General features: G+C 35.5%; 1 protein-coding gene across 1 annotated transcript in view; it reads right to left on the reverse strand.

Moving 5' to 3' along the window:
* Positions 1 to 18,853, reverse strand: part of LOC120633005 (high affinity cAMP-specific and IBMX-insensitive 3',5'-cyclic phosphodiesterase 8) — a 260,512-nt gene that overhangs the window by 210,883 nt on the left and 30,776 nt on the right. The window contains exon 2 of the mRNA XM_039903027.1: positions 2,989 to 3,309. Coding sequence (XP_039758961.1) covers positions 2,989 to 3,241 — 253 coding nt within the window. The 5' untranslated portion in view covers positions 3,242 to 3,309. The remainder of the gene's footprint in view (positions 1 to 2,988; positions 3,310 to 18,853) is intronic.

The raw sequence follows: 18,853 nt of genomic DNA on the forward strand, positions 1-18,853 counted from the left end.
TCGCAGATTCAAATCCTGTCGGTACCGAAAATTTTTATATGCATTTGAAATTTATAAAGTTGATAATTCCTCCAAGTTTAGACGGCCGACTGGCGCAGTGGGCAGCGACCCTGCTTTCTGAGTCCAAGGCCGTGGGTTCGATTCCCACAACTGGAAAATGTTTGTGTGATGAACATGAATGTTTTTCAGTGTCTGGGTGTTTATCTGTATATTATCAGTATTTATGTATATTATTCATAAAAATATTCATCATACTTTGGGGCTAGATGGCGATGTGTGTATTGCCGTAGTATATTTATTATATTTATTATTAAGTGTAGGTAAAAACACCAATAAAAATTATAAAAATTATGTCTTTGTTAAGTTCATTTCGCGAAGGAAACTTCTAGGAGAAAATTTGAGTTAGGTATTTCACTGAGCATAATCTAATATAAGAAATATGTACGGTAAAACATTCTCGAATAAACGCATTATAGTATAAAATTGCATTTTAAAGTGGCACATTAAATTGAGTAGCATTTGTTATTTGAGTTCAAGCACAGTTTTGACGGCCAATTGGCGCAGTTTGCAGCGACCCTGCTTTCTGAGTCAAAGGCCGTGGGTTCGATTCCCACGACTGGAAAATGTTTGTGTGATGAACATGAAAGTTTTTCAGTGTCTGGGTGTTTATCTATATATAATAAGTATTTTATGTATATTATTTATAAAAATATTCATCAGTTATCTTAGTACCCATAACACAAGCTACGCTTACTTTGGGGCTAGATTGCGATGTGTGTATTGTGGTAGCATATTTATTTTATTTATTTATTATTCTCGCTAACTTTAGTCTCTACAAGGTTTTAAAATGATAATAACGATGTCTGTAAATGATGTTTTTAAAAAAAAATAAGCGATTCTAACGCGATGATAGATGCGTACCTTATAAAGTGACAGGAGTCACTTGATTTTTCTTTTGCATGTAATGTAAGGACTGTATCTGATTTCTATCAGTAAACATATGGCAATGGTGTTCTCAAAAACTATTAGCGTTTTGGTTTCAAAGATAATTCTCACTGAAAGTAAGTATCTGAAGTATTATTTCAACAAAAACAGTTGAAGTAAACAATATTTCATTACTTTTAAGTGTAAAACATGTTTTAATAATAGAAAAAGACAAGTGTCATAGAATAAATAAAAGTAATACAAATAAAAAGATATTTCCTTTTCTGCGTTTTCATTAATGACGAACAAGGTTATGCCTAAGTAAGGCCTAATTAAAGAAGATTCCTAGGCTAACAATTACCTTTCACCAATCGATTTTCACTAGGCAGCTAAAATAACCTAACTTGTCTATGATTCTCGTCACAAAGTGTGGTATTTTGTGTTTGTATTATTACATTTTTAATAATTCTTTTTCGTTTAAAGGTTATTAAAAAAAATCTATTTATCATCTGTCATGTGTCAGTTTACCGACATATGTTTAACGCACTGCCGAATCTGTGTAACTCAGATGGCGCCTGATGCCATCATTTAAAAGTTAGTGAAGGGTTTTTTTTTTGTCTACACATAACCTTAATCATTAGGCTGCTGATGTAAGGCAGGCATTTAATATAATATGTAAGTGTATTTTTATTATTTTCATAACAAAATAAAGTGACTACACTAAAAAGTTACGAAAAGCTTGTTACCATTATAGAGAGGTAAGAAAAAATAGACTTAAGGTATATTATCTTGCTAGGTAGATACATTGGAAGCTTTTCGTTTTATAATATCATCTGATATTGCAGCAAAGTTTTCTTAGCTCGCTTTCCACTATTATATAATCGGATATGACGCCGGAAGACCGCTTCTTGCTTTATTTTATTGGAAGAGATTTTGTTCGTCTGTGATTTTAGCGAAAGTTTTGAAAGTTTCGCTTATTATCAACTAGGTGATCCCCGCGACTTCGTTCGCGTGGATTAAGGTTTTTTATTCCCGCTGTAACTCTCTTATTTCCAGGGATGAAGAGTAGCCTATGTGCTATTCGAAACTACAATCTATCTCTGTAACAAATATCAGCCAAATTGGTTCAATCGTTGCGACGTGATTGAGTCACACATATCGAGAACTACTTAAGGAATCGGGATAAAAGGTAGCCTATGTTCTTTTCCATGTCAAAGGCTACATGCATGCCAAATTTCATCCAAATCCGCTCAGCCGTTTTTGTAATTGAAAAACAAACATCCATACTTTCACATTTATAATATTAGTAGGATGGTAGGATAGTAGGATTAGCTGGTAGCAACAGCAAATAGCTAGCAGTCGCTAAAAATGCAGGGCACCAATTCAAAATTAGTTGTGCATTTCTTTTTGGCGATCTTTATTTTCGTTTAATGTAAGTATATAAATATATTTACTTAAAGCCTGTGAAGTATTATTTCAGTTTTTAAATAAAAGTTGTAAATATATCTACTAACGGAGCCGATAGACGTCGTTCCTGGAACCCATTGAAATATGTGTTTACACAAAATTTCATCTAAAACGGTCCAGCCCTTTAGGATTAATATGAAGATGGTCTTTGAGATTTGACGGGTCATTAAAGCTTTATGAAGATCTTTGGTACAAAGATAACTTTCTAAAAAAAAAAAAACAGACTGATCAATTTATTCAATTTGAAAATGTGAGGAAAAGTCTTTTTAAACATAAATTACTTTCGTACCAGTAACATCAAACCGCATAGATAAATGTATAAATTAAGAACCGCCGAATTTTATTACAGTTAGTTGTGGTTAAATATGTAGGTAATCCGCCGATCTTGGACCGATTTCATTCAACAGCTATGAACACTCCCGACTCAATAACAAAAAAAAAATAAGAATCCGCTCATCCGTTCGGGAAATATAACGCCACACACACCCATACGTAGGCACGTCAAATTTATAACACCCTATCGGTGGTTAAAACCTAATGTAGTGTACAGCGTAGGTATACCGTAAGTAAGGTAGGATTCATAATATTAACACTCACCAGATATCCTCTTGATATGCAGCTGAGTTGCGAAATTATTACCCATCTGGGACACATAGCTATCTTTCTTGCTCGACAGCTGTATGCTAAACCCATCTGACTCCAAGGAGGCCCTTGGAGCCCTCGCAGCTTGGACTGCTTTGTTCTGGCATAACGGAGTGGGAGCTATCTTGGCTAGAGCAGCTTCTTGAGAGCCAGTGCTGTCGCGTCTGCGATTCTTGTGGTCTAGCAGCATACTCGGCGTACACCCCATGCTGATTGGTACTACACTATGGACACTGTGGCACTAACACTTACGCACTGCGGTGTCATCGTTTTAACCTGGAAAAAAGAAAAGACAAATTAATATTGAATTTGAGCAGCGTGGTCCAAAGAAACGCACAAGCTGTTTATGCAGTGACGAGCCACATACATGTTATGTCATCGAAAATGATTACCGCCACCTCTGAACATCTACAGTACTACAGTCCGTAAACATGTTTTAACGGATTAACTTATCCTCCCGTTATGTAATCTCATGCAGATACAGTGGCGGTACTACCATGGAAGCCGAAAAGCCGGGCTTGGTTTACAATAAATAAGTGTGTACAAATATTCATTGGCGAATATAAGGTAAACTATTTAAAATTTTTGAAACAAAAAAACCGATCTTTCATTTGTTGTTTTTTCTTTAATTTTGGCAAACAGCGCATAGAAACTTCTTAATCCAACCAATTATAAATCGAAATTTGAAATCATAATTCGCGTGTTGACCTTTATCGTAGTGTTTTTGAAAGATTGGTTGATATTGTTTGTCATTTAGCACAACAAGAACGGTAACTTTTAAAGGTCATGACGAGTCAAATTAGTTCATTAGGTAACTGGGCTTGCTCAAATCCAAGACCTAGGAAGCCACTGTGTAGATGGTACCTGGTCCCACATGTTTGATGATTATTTATCATAATTACAACTGTTAACATATTATAGATTTTTTTTCTATTTTCAACCGCGTAAAAAACTCTATATATGCAAAACTGTAGTGCCCGGATAGACTAAAAATATTTCGTTTAGTTTATTTGACAAAATAGATTCACTTGGGACACTTACCATAAACACAAGTGCGGTAGTATAAAATTAAAAACCGCGTGTTTTAATTTTACATTATTGAACTGTAATATGAGCACTGTAATATTTGACGGCCTATTGACGCAGTTTGCAGCGACCCTGCTTTCTGAGCCCAAGGCCGTGGGTTCGATTCCCACTACTGGAAAATGTTTGTGTGATGAGCATGAATGTTTTTCAGTGTCTGGGTGTTTCTATGTATATTCTAAGTATTTATGTATGTTATTCATAAAAAATATTTATCAGTCAATTTTAGTACCCATAACACAAGCTACGCTTACTTTGGGGCTAGATGGCGATGTGTGTATTGTCGATATATATTTATTTATTTACTTGTTTCATATATTGGATTATGTGACTATGAGCCTTAATCTATGGGAAGTGTGATGAAAAATATTTGGAATTGCTTCGTACAAGCCTAAAATCCAGATCCAGAGCAAAGTTACGAGCAAAGGTGATAAAAAAATATTTAAAATAGCGTTTGCAGTGCGAGCAAATTGTATTATTTTGCTATGCAACGATAAAATACTTAAATTCATCTTTATGATTCAAACAGCTATTATTTTAAACTGAAACTACAGTAAATTTTGGCGCACGTAGGTAAAATAATAAAGAGAACAAAAAGCATTAAGATAATATCGAAGCGTTGCGATGTCTAGACTGCTGTACCATCTAAAATTCCACAGAAATATTAATTCTACTAGTAGAAGTAAAAGGTAGTTTAGTTTAAACTGTCTTGATTAATATTACGAGCTTCATTAAGTAAAGAAAATTCCTGTAAGTGTGAGTAAGGAGCTTTTGTTTTTTTATTACGCGTTATTGTTCTGTGCTAGTGGGATTCGGTTATTAATTCTTTTTTTTTTTTAATGTTCTAGCGTATGTTTTTTTTTCATTATACGTTAGCGCTAGATTGCACTCTCACGTGATGATACAGCCTAAGATTGAAGCGTGCTACACAAGACCAGACCAGAGAAGATTCAAAAATTATAAATACCCAAATTTCCCATACCGCAAACCAAAACACACACACAGACACAGACAAATAACAATGAAAATGTGATGCCATGAATTTTCAGATTTCTCTGATGTATTCTATGACGGAGGCTAATAAAACTGATATCTCCAATCCCCACAGTCTTGTCTTATATTACCATATAGTTTCCCGTAAAACGCGAAGCCAGAAACTGAAGTTCTGTAATAAAAAAACATCAGAAAACTTGATGACAAATTTCTTGAAATCGAAATATAAAACAGATCGATATAGAAACCAGCTTAAATTGATAACCGTGAAGTGAAATGACATATGCTAAAAATAAGGCTTAGTTACATAAATATCTTTTTCAGTTCGGAAACGTTTACTTATTATAAAGTAATAAATACCTAATATGTTTTCGTTCAGAATTTGTTTCGTGATAATCCCAGATTATGATTATTATGAAAACAGAAAAAAAGATAAGATTATAAGGTCCTAGCTAATATTAGAACGCTTATCGGTTCAATATTATTTAGGTCACACGCACGTTCACTCGGACACACATAAAAATGTAAAATGTGACGTCATTTCATTACAAGTAGTCAAACTAAATTATTTATTTTTCGATTACTTTTACATAAAAGTAAAACATAATGTATGTAACTTGAAATGGAAATTATTAGACTTACTAGAGTGATATTTTTTAAATTGGATACATGCAGGCGTTACTTTGCGGAAATCATTGATTTGCAATGAACGTAACGTAAATATTCCATGGTATAAAATGCAAAGCATAATTTGCTATAATCCGCAAAAACTACGTACAGAGAAACTGAAACATAGGTAGGATTCATTGGAACTAAAAACATATTTAATATTGGAAAGAAGTAGGTTTTACTAAGTAAATTTACGAAGAACCTTGCTATATTCCGCAAAAACCACGCAAATCTGCCCAGTTCAATATATTATAATTTAACAAATAGAACTTCCAAAATGTGCTCTCAACGCACGTTTCTCTCCGAGACCGAAGCATCCTCAGGAGATATTGAGTTCACAACGAACAATTGCTAGTAGTTTCTTAGCAAAAAATTATTCCTCATCATCTTATCAACCAATTGACATCCACTGCTAGACATAAGTCTTTTGTAGGGAGTTCCACAATACACGGTCCTGGGCCGCTTGCCTCCAGCGGCTCCCAGTGACTGGCCTGATGCCATCCGTCCACCTCGTTGGGGGCCGACCTACGCTGCGTTTACTCAAAATTCAAAATTCAAAATTCATTTATTTATGGCCAGATTACATTGGATCTATAACAATAGAGACCAGCTGCGTTCCAGCCGCCACGCCCACCTCCGAAACTAAAGCTATGATTATATTATGTTTACTGGTGCGGGGTCGCCATTAAGACCTCAACGTCCATCGGTTCTCCGAGCTATGTGCCCTGCCCATTGCCACTTCAGCTTCGCGACTCGCTGAGCTATGTCGGTAACTCTAGTTCTTCTACGGATCTCCTCATTTCTGACTTGATCACGTAGAGATACTCCTAGCATAGCTCTCTCCATCGCCCACTGAGTAACTCTGAGCCTTCTTATGAGGCCCATAGTTAGCGACCATGTCTCAGTTTCGTAAGTTATCACTGGCAACACGCACTGTTCGAAGACTTTAGTCTTCAGGCACTGAGGGATTTTGGAGAAAAATTTATTACTATACACTTAATAATGAAAAATTCGTAATGAATCATCACCATGAACGCATTATCGAACTACAGGGCACCGGTCTCCTCCCACAACAAGAAGGGTTTAAGCCGAGTCCATCACCCTGGCCCAGTGCGGATTGGTGGACTCCACACGCCTTTGAAAACATTACGGAGAACTCTCAGGCATGCAGGTTTCCTCACGACGTTTTCCATCACCGTTGAAGCTGCTACTTTAATTGCTTAAAATGCACATAACTTTCAAAAGTTAGAGGGGCGTGAGGGATTCGAACTCGGCCCCCCGAAAGTGCAGCCGGAGTTCTAATCACTAGGCTATCACCGCGTCGTAATGAATACATTATGTCATAACAAAGTGCACTTATTATTAAATATGTAGATAGGTTCTTGTGGTACTTCGAGAATAAGAACGAGTGGGAGACGAGCTAATCTGTTTGTAAGTTACTTAATTGATTGGCAATCCACATATTTGTCTTGGCAGACTCAGTGTATTTGTTTACACCACATTTACACACACTCACGTATGTTTTTCCATTCATATAATGCCGGTTCGATGTAACGTACATTTTAAGTAACGAACATGAGATATCAAATGTCAAAACACAAACAACTAATCTGACGTTATGCTATGCCCACAAGGTGTCAAGGCATTCAAAGAGTTTCATTCATCTCGACAGTGAACTGTCGCATCGTCATCATCATCATCATCATCGACCCAGAACTGGCCCACAACAGGGCACGACAGGGTGATTACGTATCTCGCGACAGCAACGCGACAGGCGTAAATCTTGCAAACACTGCTTTTTGTTTCGTATTTAAGTTACCAAGGAAACCAAATTATATCTAGATAAAAAGTGAGAAAGAAAACATTATACATTTTTTTTACCTATTCTAGTTACCATAGAACATAAAAAATAAACCTTACATTTATCCCAATAGTTCTGATACTCAACATCCACCTCAATCTCCCGTAGGCTACTTTTCAGAAGCTACACTTCTGCCGTGTGTGAATACATTGCATAGGATTTTTTTTTAGGATTGGTTAGGGCGTAAAGGAAGGGCAAACAAACAAACCAACACACTTTCGCATTTATAACAATTATACGGATCAATAATATCAGTATTGACGGCTCTAGTGGTGACGGCAGTTTAGAATGCAGTCGGACAGCAGCGTCCTCTGTGCTACTACTACCATATATTAACATGTGTTACAGTAATTTAATAAAGTGGGTAAATAATTTACCTTTTGGTAACTATAAATTCATAATGGCCAGAAATTTTATTAAATATAATATATTTTTTTTACAAATACACTAATAATTATTATGTAATTAATAAATAGTTTTCAAGATACCATAAAAATTATATTTGATTAACAACCAATGTTCATGACATTGAGTTGGTGGGTGTTTCGATATAAATACGACTGCATTATCGATACACTCCATCCCCCCGATGTCGTCTTCCCCCAGATATCGATGATAATAGATGGTTATCGGCAAGTGTCAATCCGAAAAAGAAAAAAGACTCGAACGATGTAAAGACACCTCTATAATTACCTAGATGATAGCAGTAGCATTCCCTTCTGCATCTCCCAGTAGGAATCTCGTTATGTTACGGATTATGGCAGTTATGTTAAACCCATATTCTTTGGTTTCTTTACGACATCGTACCAGAAAGCTAAATCGCTTAGCGATACGTATTTGTCGCCAGAGTGGTAACTAGCCATAGCCGAAGCTTCCCACCGGACCAAACCCAAGTTGCCACAGCCGAGATTCGAACCCTGGACCTCCAACTTAAAACAACAGCGCTCACCGCTTCGCCAGGGAGTTCATCAAAAATCTAATAAATAGGTTTTCATTCGGTTATTCGAGGATATCCTAGGAAATTCGTGAACTTACTATATTCCCAGTTACTGTGAAATAGCTCTCTATAATAGATTAGGTTTGAAACTTTTGGGGTAGATTATAGTTTGTTGAACCACCTCGATCTCTGTATGTCATGATCTGTCAACTCATCTTATCACTGATTAACGTGTTCCTTCGCCAATTATCCTATTGCCTAGTAATAATTAATTAATAAATAAATAAATAAATAATAATAAATATACTACGACAATACACACATCGCCACCTAGCCCCAAAGTAAGATGACTGATGAATATTTTTATGAATTATATATACATAAATACATAGAAAATACATATAAACACCCAGACACTGAAAAACATTCATGTTCATCACACAAACATTTTCCAGTTGTGGGAATCGAACCCACACAGTTGTGGGAATTAAAAGCAACCCGATTTTTTTTTTATTGTTACACTTGTTGAGCGAAGCAGGTGGTTCGCCTGATATTAAGTGGAAACCTATCGCCTATAAACAGGGTATGCGAGGGACACATCTTCAATCAAACAATCAATGTTTATTTTGCTAGAATATGGTAGATGCAACATGTTTACGCAGGTATTATTATTTTTTATAAGTGTCACATATCCTGCCAAGATTGACGTGCAAAAATTTGTCGTTAATTATGTTACAAAATGCCACCCTGTGTCCGTCAATCTGAGGCGTATGTGTTAAGCTTTAAGTATGGTTTAAGTTCTTTATTTCTCAAAAGAATTAACGTTAGTAGTAGTAGAGAAAACGTTAAACTTATAACTACAAAATGTTGTGAGCGTACACTATAGAAGGTAGGTACATATAAATCTATAAACTATATATTAAGACGAGCGATTGGCGCAGCGGGCAGCGACCCTGCTTTCTGAGTCCAAAGCCGTGGGTTCGATTCCCACAACTGGTCAATGTTAGTGTGATGAACATAAATGTTTTTCAGTGTTTGGGTGTTTATCTATATTAAAAGTACCTATTTATGTATATTATACATAAAATTATTCATCAGTTAACTTAACTAGGTGCTCATAACACAAGCTACTTTTAATTTGGGACTAGATGGCGATGTGTGTATTGTTGTAGTATATTTATTTTCCATATAAAACTAGGTAGGTTTTTAATTTTTTTTAAACATACCTACAGTTATACCAAGAAGAAGTCATTAAAAGATTGTTTAAATAGTAGATCAAGAACGAAAAGTCAGAGTATAGTTACTTCAAAGTTATGGCACCGTTGGAATGAAAGCCAAGTTACGAGAAAATGTTTTCAATACATTAATATAAATTTATTCGTATACTTACTATGAACTTAGTTTCTTTGTTGTCTGGCCAAGTTATTTTATAGACTGCGCGAAGTGCACGGTTTCCAAACGACTTGCATTTTACATTTTATTAATTTGAGGGCGACAGAATTTCATCAGTGTTGCAAGCTTAAAGTCTTTGTACAATTTAAATACTGAAAGCCCGTCTCTTTGTATCTTAAATAGAATAAATATAAATAAAGAACGTACGTTTTCATTAAAAGTCCTCAAACGGGTGTAGCTTATGCTTTTAAATGCCTTTTTCCTATGAGAAAACTGACTTTTTACTAGCAGTTTTTCCGGGGTAGATATCCTAAACCCTACTCCAGGATGCAAGCTGCATGTGTGGCAAACATTAAGATTGGTTCTACGGTTGAGCCAATCATAGGTAAACAAAAAAACAATCAAACACACTTTGCATTTATAATATTAGTATTGATTTTCAGCATCAAACTCGTAGATAGGTCCGTTTTACACGCATCAACACCCATAACACGCGGTTAAGTGCGCAATCCTTACACTGTTGCTGTGCGTACACGCAAATAGTAAACGCTAGCAAAGCGACTGGAATCTGGTAGACCATATTATAATTAGAGTAGATAGCTTCATTAAAGTTTACCGTAAGCCGCACGGTTATAACTTATCTAACAACAGATTTGCGACTAACGTAAATCTCGCGATCATTGCTGCATACAAAAAAAAATGACGTTTTAGTAACGAGAAAAAACGGGTTTTATTATCATCACATCGACCCATTACCGGCCCACTACAGCGCACGGGTCTCCTCCCACAATGAGAAGGGGTTAAGGCCGTCGTTCACCACGCTGGCCAAGTGCGGATTGGTGGACTCCACACACCTTTGAAAACATTATGTAGAACTCTCATGCAGGTTTCCTCACGATGTTTTCCTTCACCATTGAAGCAAGTGATATTTTAATTACTTAAAACACACATAACTTATAAAAGTTAGAGGTGCGCGCTGGGATTAGAACACGGCCCTCGAAAGTGAAGTCGAGCTCCTACCCAATACGCTATCACCGGTTTTAGTATAGGTACACTTTAATTAGATCTATTTGAGGAAGTCAAGAGGGGCAATTAGAACGCTCCTGGTAGGTAATTTCCTAGCTTCACTTAGCATAGGCAATGAACTACCTACTGCATTTATCTACGTAGTAATTTATCTGCTTTAATTCCAAGCTCATACAGGATACACTTCAGTGGGTGTGCTCTTATTTCCTTTTTCAACAGACTTAAAAAACGGAGGAGGTTATCAATTCAACTGTATGTTTTGTTTGTTTGTATGTTTTTTTTTTATTAACGATAAGCCAGCGCTAAATAACCCAGTAAAACGCGTGAAAAAAATTCTTGACCAAAAAAAAACGGGCTTGTTAAACAACTAAAAAGCAAGCAATAAATTAAATAATGTAGAAAGTTACTATGTTGTTTCCTTGTTAGGTACTATAATATAACTTAGTAATTTTACATTTCACTTGGCATCGACTTAACCATGTTGTGGAAAATATTTATTTTTTACTTTTTTATATATTATTAATTGACGGACCAAATAATAATCCAATCACATCATCTCTCTGTGTGCGTGTGTGTGTGTGTCATTATACGTTACCGGGAAAAAAATCTTTATCTCATGCAGTGGCATGCATGCAGGGATTTATAAACGGTAGGCTATTTATAGCTCTTAAAATGCCTATCCCTAAGTTTTTTTTACTTGTACGGGCGATTTTCTCCATTTTTTATCATCTGCATACCCTTTGCATGCTCTGAATGCATGCCTCTGATCTTTCGCAGACGAATTTTCTGGTCTCCGATAGTGTTACAATAAAACTTAAACTATAAATTACTACAGTCTATTCACGCCCGCGTGGAAAGATGCCAAGAATGGTGGATGCATTTCCGCGCTGATAAGCCAGGCGGATCCGTTGCACAATCACTGAGCCAGTCCTTCCGTCTCCAAAATAGCTCGCCGACTGATAGCATGAGTATATTATGCAGTTAAACAGCACAATGTTCAACGTTAAACGTTTTGCAATCGAAGATGATTAGAATGCCGTAATATAGTATCATATAGTATATAAGTCTATATTTATAATAATATTATAACGAGGAAAGATTTTTTGCTCGTTTTTTTGTTTGTATCCAATAGGCTACGACAGTACTGTACCGATTTAAAAAAGTTTTTTTTAAAAACTACACACGATTTTAAAAATAAGAACTTAAAAATATCTGTAGAATGCCACACATCTCTCAAATAAATTGTTCCTATATGGCTTCAAAAACTAAATAACGCGAACGAAGTCGCGGACAAAAGATAGCAACATATATCATAGAATAATAGTACTTCCTTCTACTCGAAATCCTTTCCGATTGAACCTTTGGACCCCTTTCACTCTTCAATTAAGGCGTGCACAATCACATCCCATAGTAAAGCGAATCCTTTAAAAAAAATCTTGCTTAATTTGATTGTTTATCGATTTTTTCCTATAATTTATCTATAGTAGCTATTTTTTCCTTTTCATTTTCTACTTATTTTATTGTAGCTAGTCTCGATTCGAATATTTTTTTTCGTTTTTGAAACATTTTTTGAAGTGGAGTACAATGGTACTCCACTGCTATTGGTTGTAGCGTAATGTTACTGTAGTTTATAATATAGCCTTTTGCGATAAATAGACTATCCCACACAAAAAATATCTAAAATGTTGTTTCTGAGATTACAGCGTTCCAGCGAATTAACAACGTGTAACCGAATTACGAAATACTGTTGAAGGGTGCATTTCATAAGGCATCACCCTAAAAAAAAAATTCTAAGTACCTATTTACTTATGACAACTCGTATTGAAGATAAAAGATCGACACGTGCATAGTACCTACGCTACGCGACGCGTACCTTATAAAGTGCCAGGAGTCACTTGATTTTAATATTGCATGTGATGTTAGGGCTGATCTGATTTCTTTCAGTAAAAACTATGGCAGTGGTTTACGCAATAACTTAATAGTTTTTGAGAAATCCATTGCCATAGTTTTTACTTAGTTAAGAGTTCCGGTTTCACAGATTAGTGTCAAAGACAGTAAATAATGTAGGTAGCCACGTCTATGAGAAGTCAATGTATGAATATAAGTTACCTTTGTACCTTTATGTAATTTCCATTGGCAACGTTATCACTCTTTCATTAATGAGAATTGAATCGTGGTGCAGTTATCAGGGCATAGGACGGTGTAATTAACCAATTACCGACGACGTGGCTGGTTGCCGAGAGGTGTATTGTTCGCCGGAGAATAGAGACTTGCTGTTCGTTGAGAATATAATAAGTCTTTGTTTTTAGCAAGTCAACATTGACGAAGGTATCGAGGCTAGTTCCCAGTGTAAAAAATAAATCAATAAGGCTTAATGTATTTATACTAGTTATATTAGTTTCTGATGCCTTCATTTTTAAGCAATTTTTTTTGTGGCACTGTATTTGTGTCTGTGTGTGCATGTTTGTGTTTGACGGTGGCATGGTTTATTGTTGATATAAATTACAAAACTCGTGACGTCATAGGCAAATAAGAACTTAAGTAAGTCCTTGTTCCATAGCTAAAGATTATTGTTTTCGGTTTTGATAACAAAAAATTAGCAACTGATAGTTTTAATTCACAAAATACTTGCTAAACGCAGAGAATTCGAAGTTCAGGCAGTACAAAATTATGTTTACATAGACATGACGTCACCATTTTGAATTCACCTGTCATGTCGGATTGTTAGATTTTACTGTCATCATTTCAGGCATAAGCCCACGACGACCAAAGACGATGTAAGTTAGCTACTTGACACTGGCAAAGTACATTGTGCTGTTTTGGCACTACGAAAAGCCATAAATCAAAAGAAGAAGAAGAAGAAGATGTAAGGTGAAGATGAGAGCGTACTAACTAATTCTTGCGCTAAATAAGTAGGTACATACTATTTATTATGTTAGGATAAGTAAATTTTAATCCGCTCCGTGGTGTGAATTACCTCAAAAGCCTTCTTTAATGAAGGTGAATAATTAATTAATTTTAACAACGACGCGTACTTACGTTGTGATACCTACTCTAATGCGGTTTATGATTGAGTCAAAGTGTATTTACCTACGTGTTCCCTATAATGTTCTCAAGGTCGTGTGAAGTCCACCAATCTGCACTTGGTCAGCGTGTTGGACTATAGGCTAAATCCTTCTCATTCTGAGCGAAGACCCGTACCCTGTAGTGGGCCGATAATAAGTTGACGATGATGACGATATGTATGTATATAACATACGCATATATCCCTTTCCTTTCCCTTTAGAAATTTTTCAGTGTCTGGGTGTTTATCTGTATATTATTCAGTAACTATAACACAAGCTACGTTTTCTTTGGGACTAGGTGGCGATGTGTATTGTCGTAACCATAATAAGGTATTTATCTTTTAAATTTAATTGGTCATCTTTTTCTTCTTAGGATGGCCTCTCTTATTTGCAAAGAAGCGGTCAGATTTGTATACTTCTTCCTATTTCTCGCGCCAATTCAGCCCCATTTTTATTCTGGACCCAGCGATCCAGACCGACGCCTTTGAACTCGTGGTAAATGCCGACATCTTTTAATCAGCATCGCGACATTTTTAGAGGTTTGGTAGGATACTTTCTGATTTGCGTTTTAACTTCATAACTGGTTCATAAATGGTTTCACTCATCACTGGTGTCAAGTCCTTAGGTAACGATATATTTTGTCGCCGTCTAACACTCAGCAAAAATTTTACTGGAAGAAATATGGCATCTTCGCAAGCTTCATCTCTTTTAATTAATCAAAACTCCAATCTCCAATACCGTTTTACTCTTATTGCATAGCAATATAGCAATTGGTATCTTAAAATACGATATAATTTGCACTAAGGCTTTATCAAAGGGAATTCGGAGAAAGCTTTTTCCTTTGCTAGACATTTATTAAATTACAAATAAGTTAAATCAAAGGTATGCTAATATATTTTGTTACATTTGTTCGTAAGTAAAGCAAATATTACATTCCTTTGAATATAAACAAACACGTTTTTAATTAGATAATTTGTATCCAGCTCTTTAGCAAATAACAGAGTTAAAGTTTGACGGGTCAGAAGTAATTATAATTATGAAAATTGTTGTACCTACGTTTGAAAATTCTTTTGTATTTGTGACCTGTTGCTGGGTAGGATTAGGTACTTTAAGTGTCAGGTTTTCCCGGCATTCTGTAATGACCTATCTGGCTCTACCTTGGGGGTGAATAAGCAATGCTCTTTTTACACCCGTATTAGCTTTCCGTCTATTTATTCGGTTCTACAACTCAAACAGAATGACTGAATTGAACGCGGTTTTTTGGTATTAAATACATAAAACTTAAGAGCAGGATTTTAGAATTTCACATATATAAGCTATTCAACGCAATTTCACCCGCGTTAAGTAAAGGCCACTTAAACTTAGAGATCCACGAGTAAAGAATATGCGTGACCAATATAATATTAACCGTGATATAAATTTATCATTATCTTCTAAATTTTAACATTGTCTAGATAAAGAACTGCCCGTCTATTTTTAATCAGGCAGTTCTTTGTAAGGAATAAAATAATAAGAGATAAGTTGGTGGTTATTTTGGAGGTTTTTTTTAAAAATACTTTATTACTATACTAGTATTTCTGTAGTACATAGTATGTCTGAATGACTGACCGTTTAGAAAGCGCATGCTTTTTTATTAGTGATGGATGGCGCAAGCGCATAAAAATGGTTTCGAAAGATTTTTCTTCTGGCTTGGTTTATAAATACCACTTATAGGTTCAAATCTTATTATTACTGAAATTAAATATAACCTGTGTTACTTTTGACATATAAATAAACAAACAATCTATAAATTTTTCCTCTTTATAATATTAGTATATAGATAAAGCTAATATGATTTTTTAATAGCCATTATTGCACACTCACTCACTCACTCACACACACACACAACACGCACACACACACACGCGCACACACACACACACACACACACACACAAACGCACCTCATACAGACACACATATTGTAATTATCTTTGGTAAACCTTTATAACTTTAAATTATACGTTACGGATCTACTTATTTATTATTTTTTTTATTTATCAGTATTATTCAGGAGGACTTATATTTTCGGCAGGATGCTTTCTAGAGCCCATCCCTACCGCGGGAAAATCTCTTAATCTCACGGGAAATAACATTTCTGATAATAATATTTTGAAATGTTATTTCACAAGATATTATTAGATATACAGCTAAAGTATAAGGTACTCTCTTATGACTCGTTATTTACTGTTAAACTTGTTAATATAACATCTTTATTGGTATTGTATTCTACGCACTATATCCGTTGGGAATACGATACTACCTGTTGCTTTCTGGCACAGGCCCAAATCCATACTGTGGTTATTAGGCAGCGAATATCCGCGAAAGAGCCTCTTAACCAAATTTATTAGACAGGCGGGTATAAACGCGTTGGGTACACATATAGGCATAAGTACAATTAGGGTGCCTAAACACTACTAAAAAAGTGTATAATCGCTTGGACACAAAAAAAAAATCATGGCAAAGAAATGACACTATAACATATGCTCCCGGCAACTGTGTTTCGTATAATTTGGCTAGAGTGAATAGGCTTTTTCTAGGCAAGCTTGCTCCAACCTACACCTCATCATTGCTTTCTAACGGGCATGATTGTCGTCAAGCGCTGGCCTATCGTTAATAATTTAAAAAAAAAATGCTTGTAGCCGCCACTAATTTGTTTACGCAGCTTTCTCCGCCTTATTGAACACCGAGCTACGTAATTTACCTGATATTACTACGTACATAAGTAGCTGTCTGTGTGGACTAGAAAAGCTACTAAATAGTGGAAAAAATCTTTCTGGAGTTTGACCACCGTGGCTGAAATCGGACAGGGGAACTGTTATTAATAAGCCATTATGTTACCAGTATAAATATCACTGAAGCTGTGGTAGCGCATTGGGTAGGAGCTCGACATCACTTTCAGCTTGCAACTACAACTTTTCGAAGTTAAGTGCGTTTTAAATAATTAAAATATCACATGCTTCAACGGTGAAGGAAAATATAAAATAATAAATAAATAAATAAATATACTACGACAATACACACATCGCCATCTAGCCCCAAAGTAAGCGTAACTTGTGTTATGGGTACTGAGATAGCTGATGAATATTTTTTTATGAATATAATACACATAAATACTTCAAATATACAGATAAACACCCAGACACTGAAAAACATTCATGTTCATCACACAAACACTCTCCAGTTGTGGGAATCGAACCCACGGCCTTGGACTCAGAAAGCAGGTTTGCTGCCCACTGCGCCACTCGGCCGTCGAAATATCGTGAGGAAACCTGTATGAATGAGAGTTCTACATAATGTTCTCAAAGGTGTGTGGAGTCCACTAATCCGCACAGGGCCAGCGTGGTGACTACGGCCTTAACCCCTTCTCATTGTAGGATGAGGAATTTGAATTTTGAGTTTGAATTTGTGGAGGAGAACCGTGCTCTGTGGTGGGCTAGAAATGGGTTGATGTGCAGATAAGAATACAACTGTCACTTCCACTCCTCTGGCCGCAGAAGTCGTATGAGGCGAGTAAGGAAATATAACGGAGAATGTTTTATCAGAAATATGGTCAAGAATAACATTTCTTTTTTTGCTTAAAAAAATTACACACCTTAAAAGTTAAAAGTTTAAATTCCTTCAACCATATTTATCAAAACTCAGCACCTTAAGTCTGCAAGCTACCTTACACCACACTATAAGCTTAGTGTAGAATGTGTTTGCTAAGGGAGTAACGTACGGGCTAGTAGTTGACTTTAGTTTAACGTATACTATCGTAAAAAATGGTAGGTGCAGCTGATATTCCCGGAAAGCATACAGAAACTGTGGTAAAAACAGAAAGCACATAGTTTGATGAACTCTCTGGCGTAGTGAGGGGCAGCGTGGTCTTGTAAATGAGAGGTCTCGGATTTGATCCCCAGCAGGGGATTTATATACAATTTAACAAATTATAATAAAATACCTATACTTATAAAAAATGTAAACTCATTCAATGTATTCAAAACTAAATTAGATTCTTATATGTTAAGTAACATCAATAAATTTAAAGACGAAAACATTGAATGAGTAGATAATAATAAAATTGAATTTAGTTTAGTCTAATAGCGAAGTGTATTAATTTATTATAGAAAATTAAGTTTCCTATGTAAGTGACTTGGGTCTTTTTATGGGAATAAATGTCTTTAAACCTAAACCTATTTTATTAATAATCTTTATTTGTACACCATTCAGAAAAACGAGAAAAAAAAGAACAAACACATGAAGAATGAAGCAGGATTCAAAAGGCGGCCTTATCGCTAAGGATTAGGATTAGGAAAACTAAAAAAAAAACGAATAGAGGGGTACACTATTGAGAACATGCGTACGAATATCTACATACTAATACATAAACCAGACTACAGAAATACAACAATATTGATAAATATAAAAAAAAAATATACTAATACAAGTAAAAAAGTAAATATATAAAATAGCAGATGATAATTGCCCATCTACCATTTTATATACTTTGTTTCCCAGGGGTTAATGCTAAAATAAATAAAATTTAAATTTTTTCTTCATTTTCCCCGGTATTGTATCCCTAGTTGGAGGCTTCGGCCATGGCAGGCTTACAGCCCTACCGATAAAGATGTGATGGGGGTTACTAAAAAAATCCTCAAATCAAACCGATATATTAAACTATTGTGTGATACTTTTACCATCGAATAACTTGTACGGTCAGATAAAGTTACATATAATATATAAAAGTAGAAAAAAGTTTATACGTTCGTATCCC

Source organism: Pararge aegeria, chromosome 21, assembly GCF_905163445.1.
Source record: "Pararge aegeria chromosome 21, ilParAegt1.1, whole genome shotgun sequence".
In the NCBI taxonomy this organism is placed as follows: Eukaryota; Metazoa; Arthropoda; class Insecta; order Lepidoptera; family Nymphalidae; genus Pararge; species Pararge aegeria.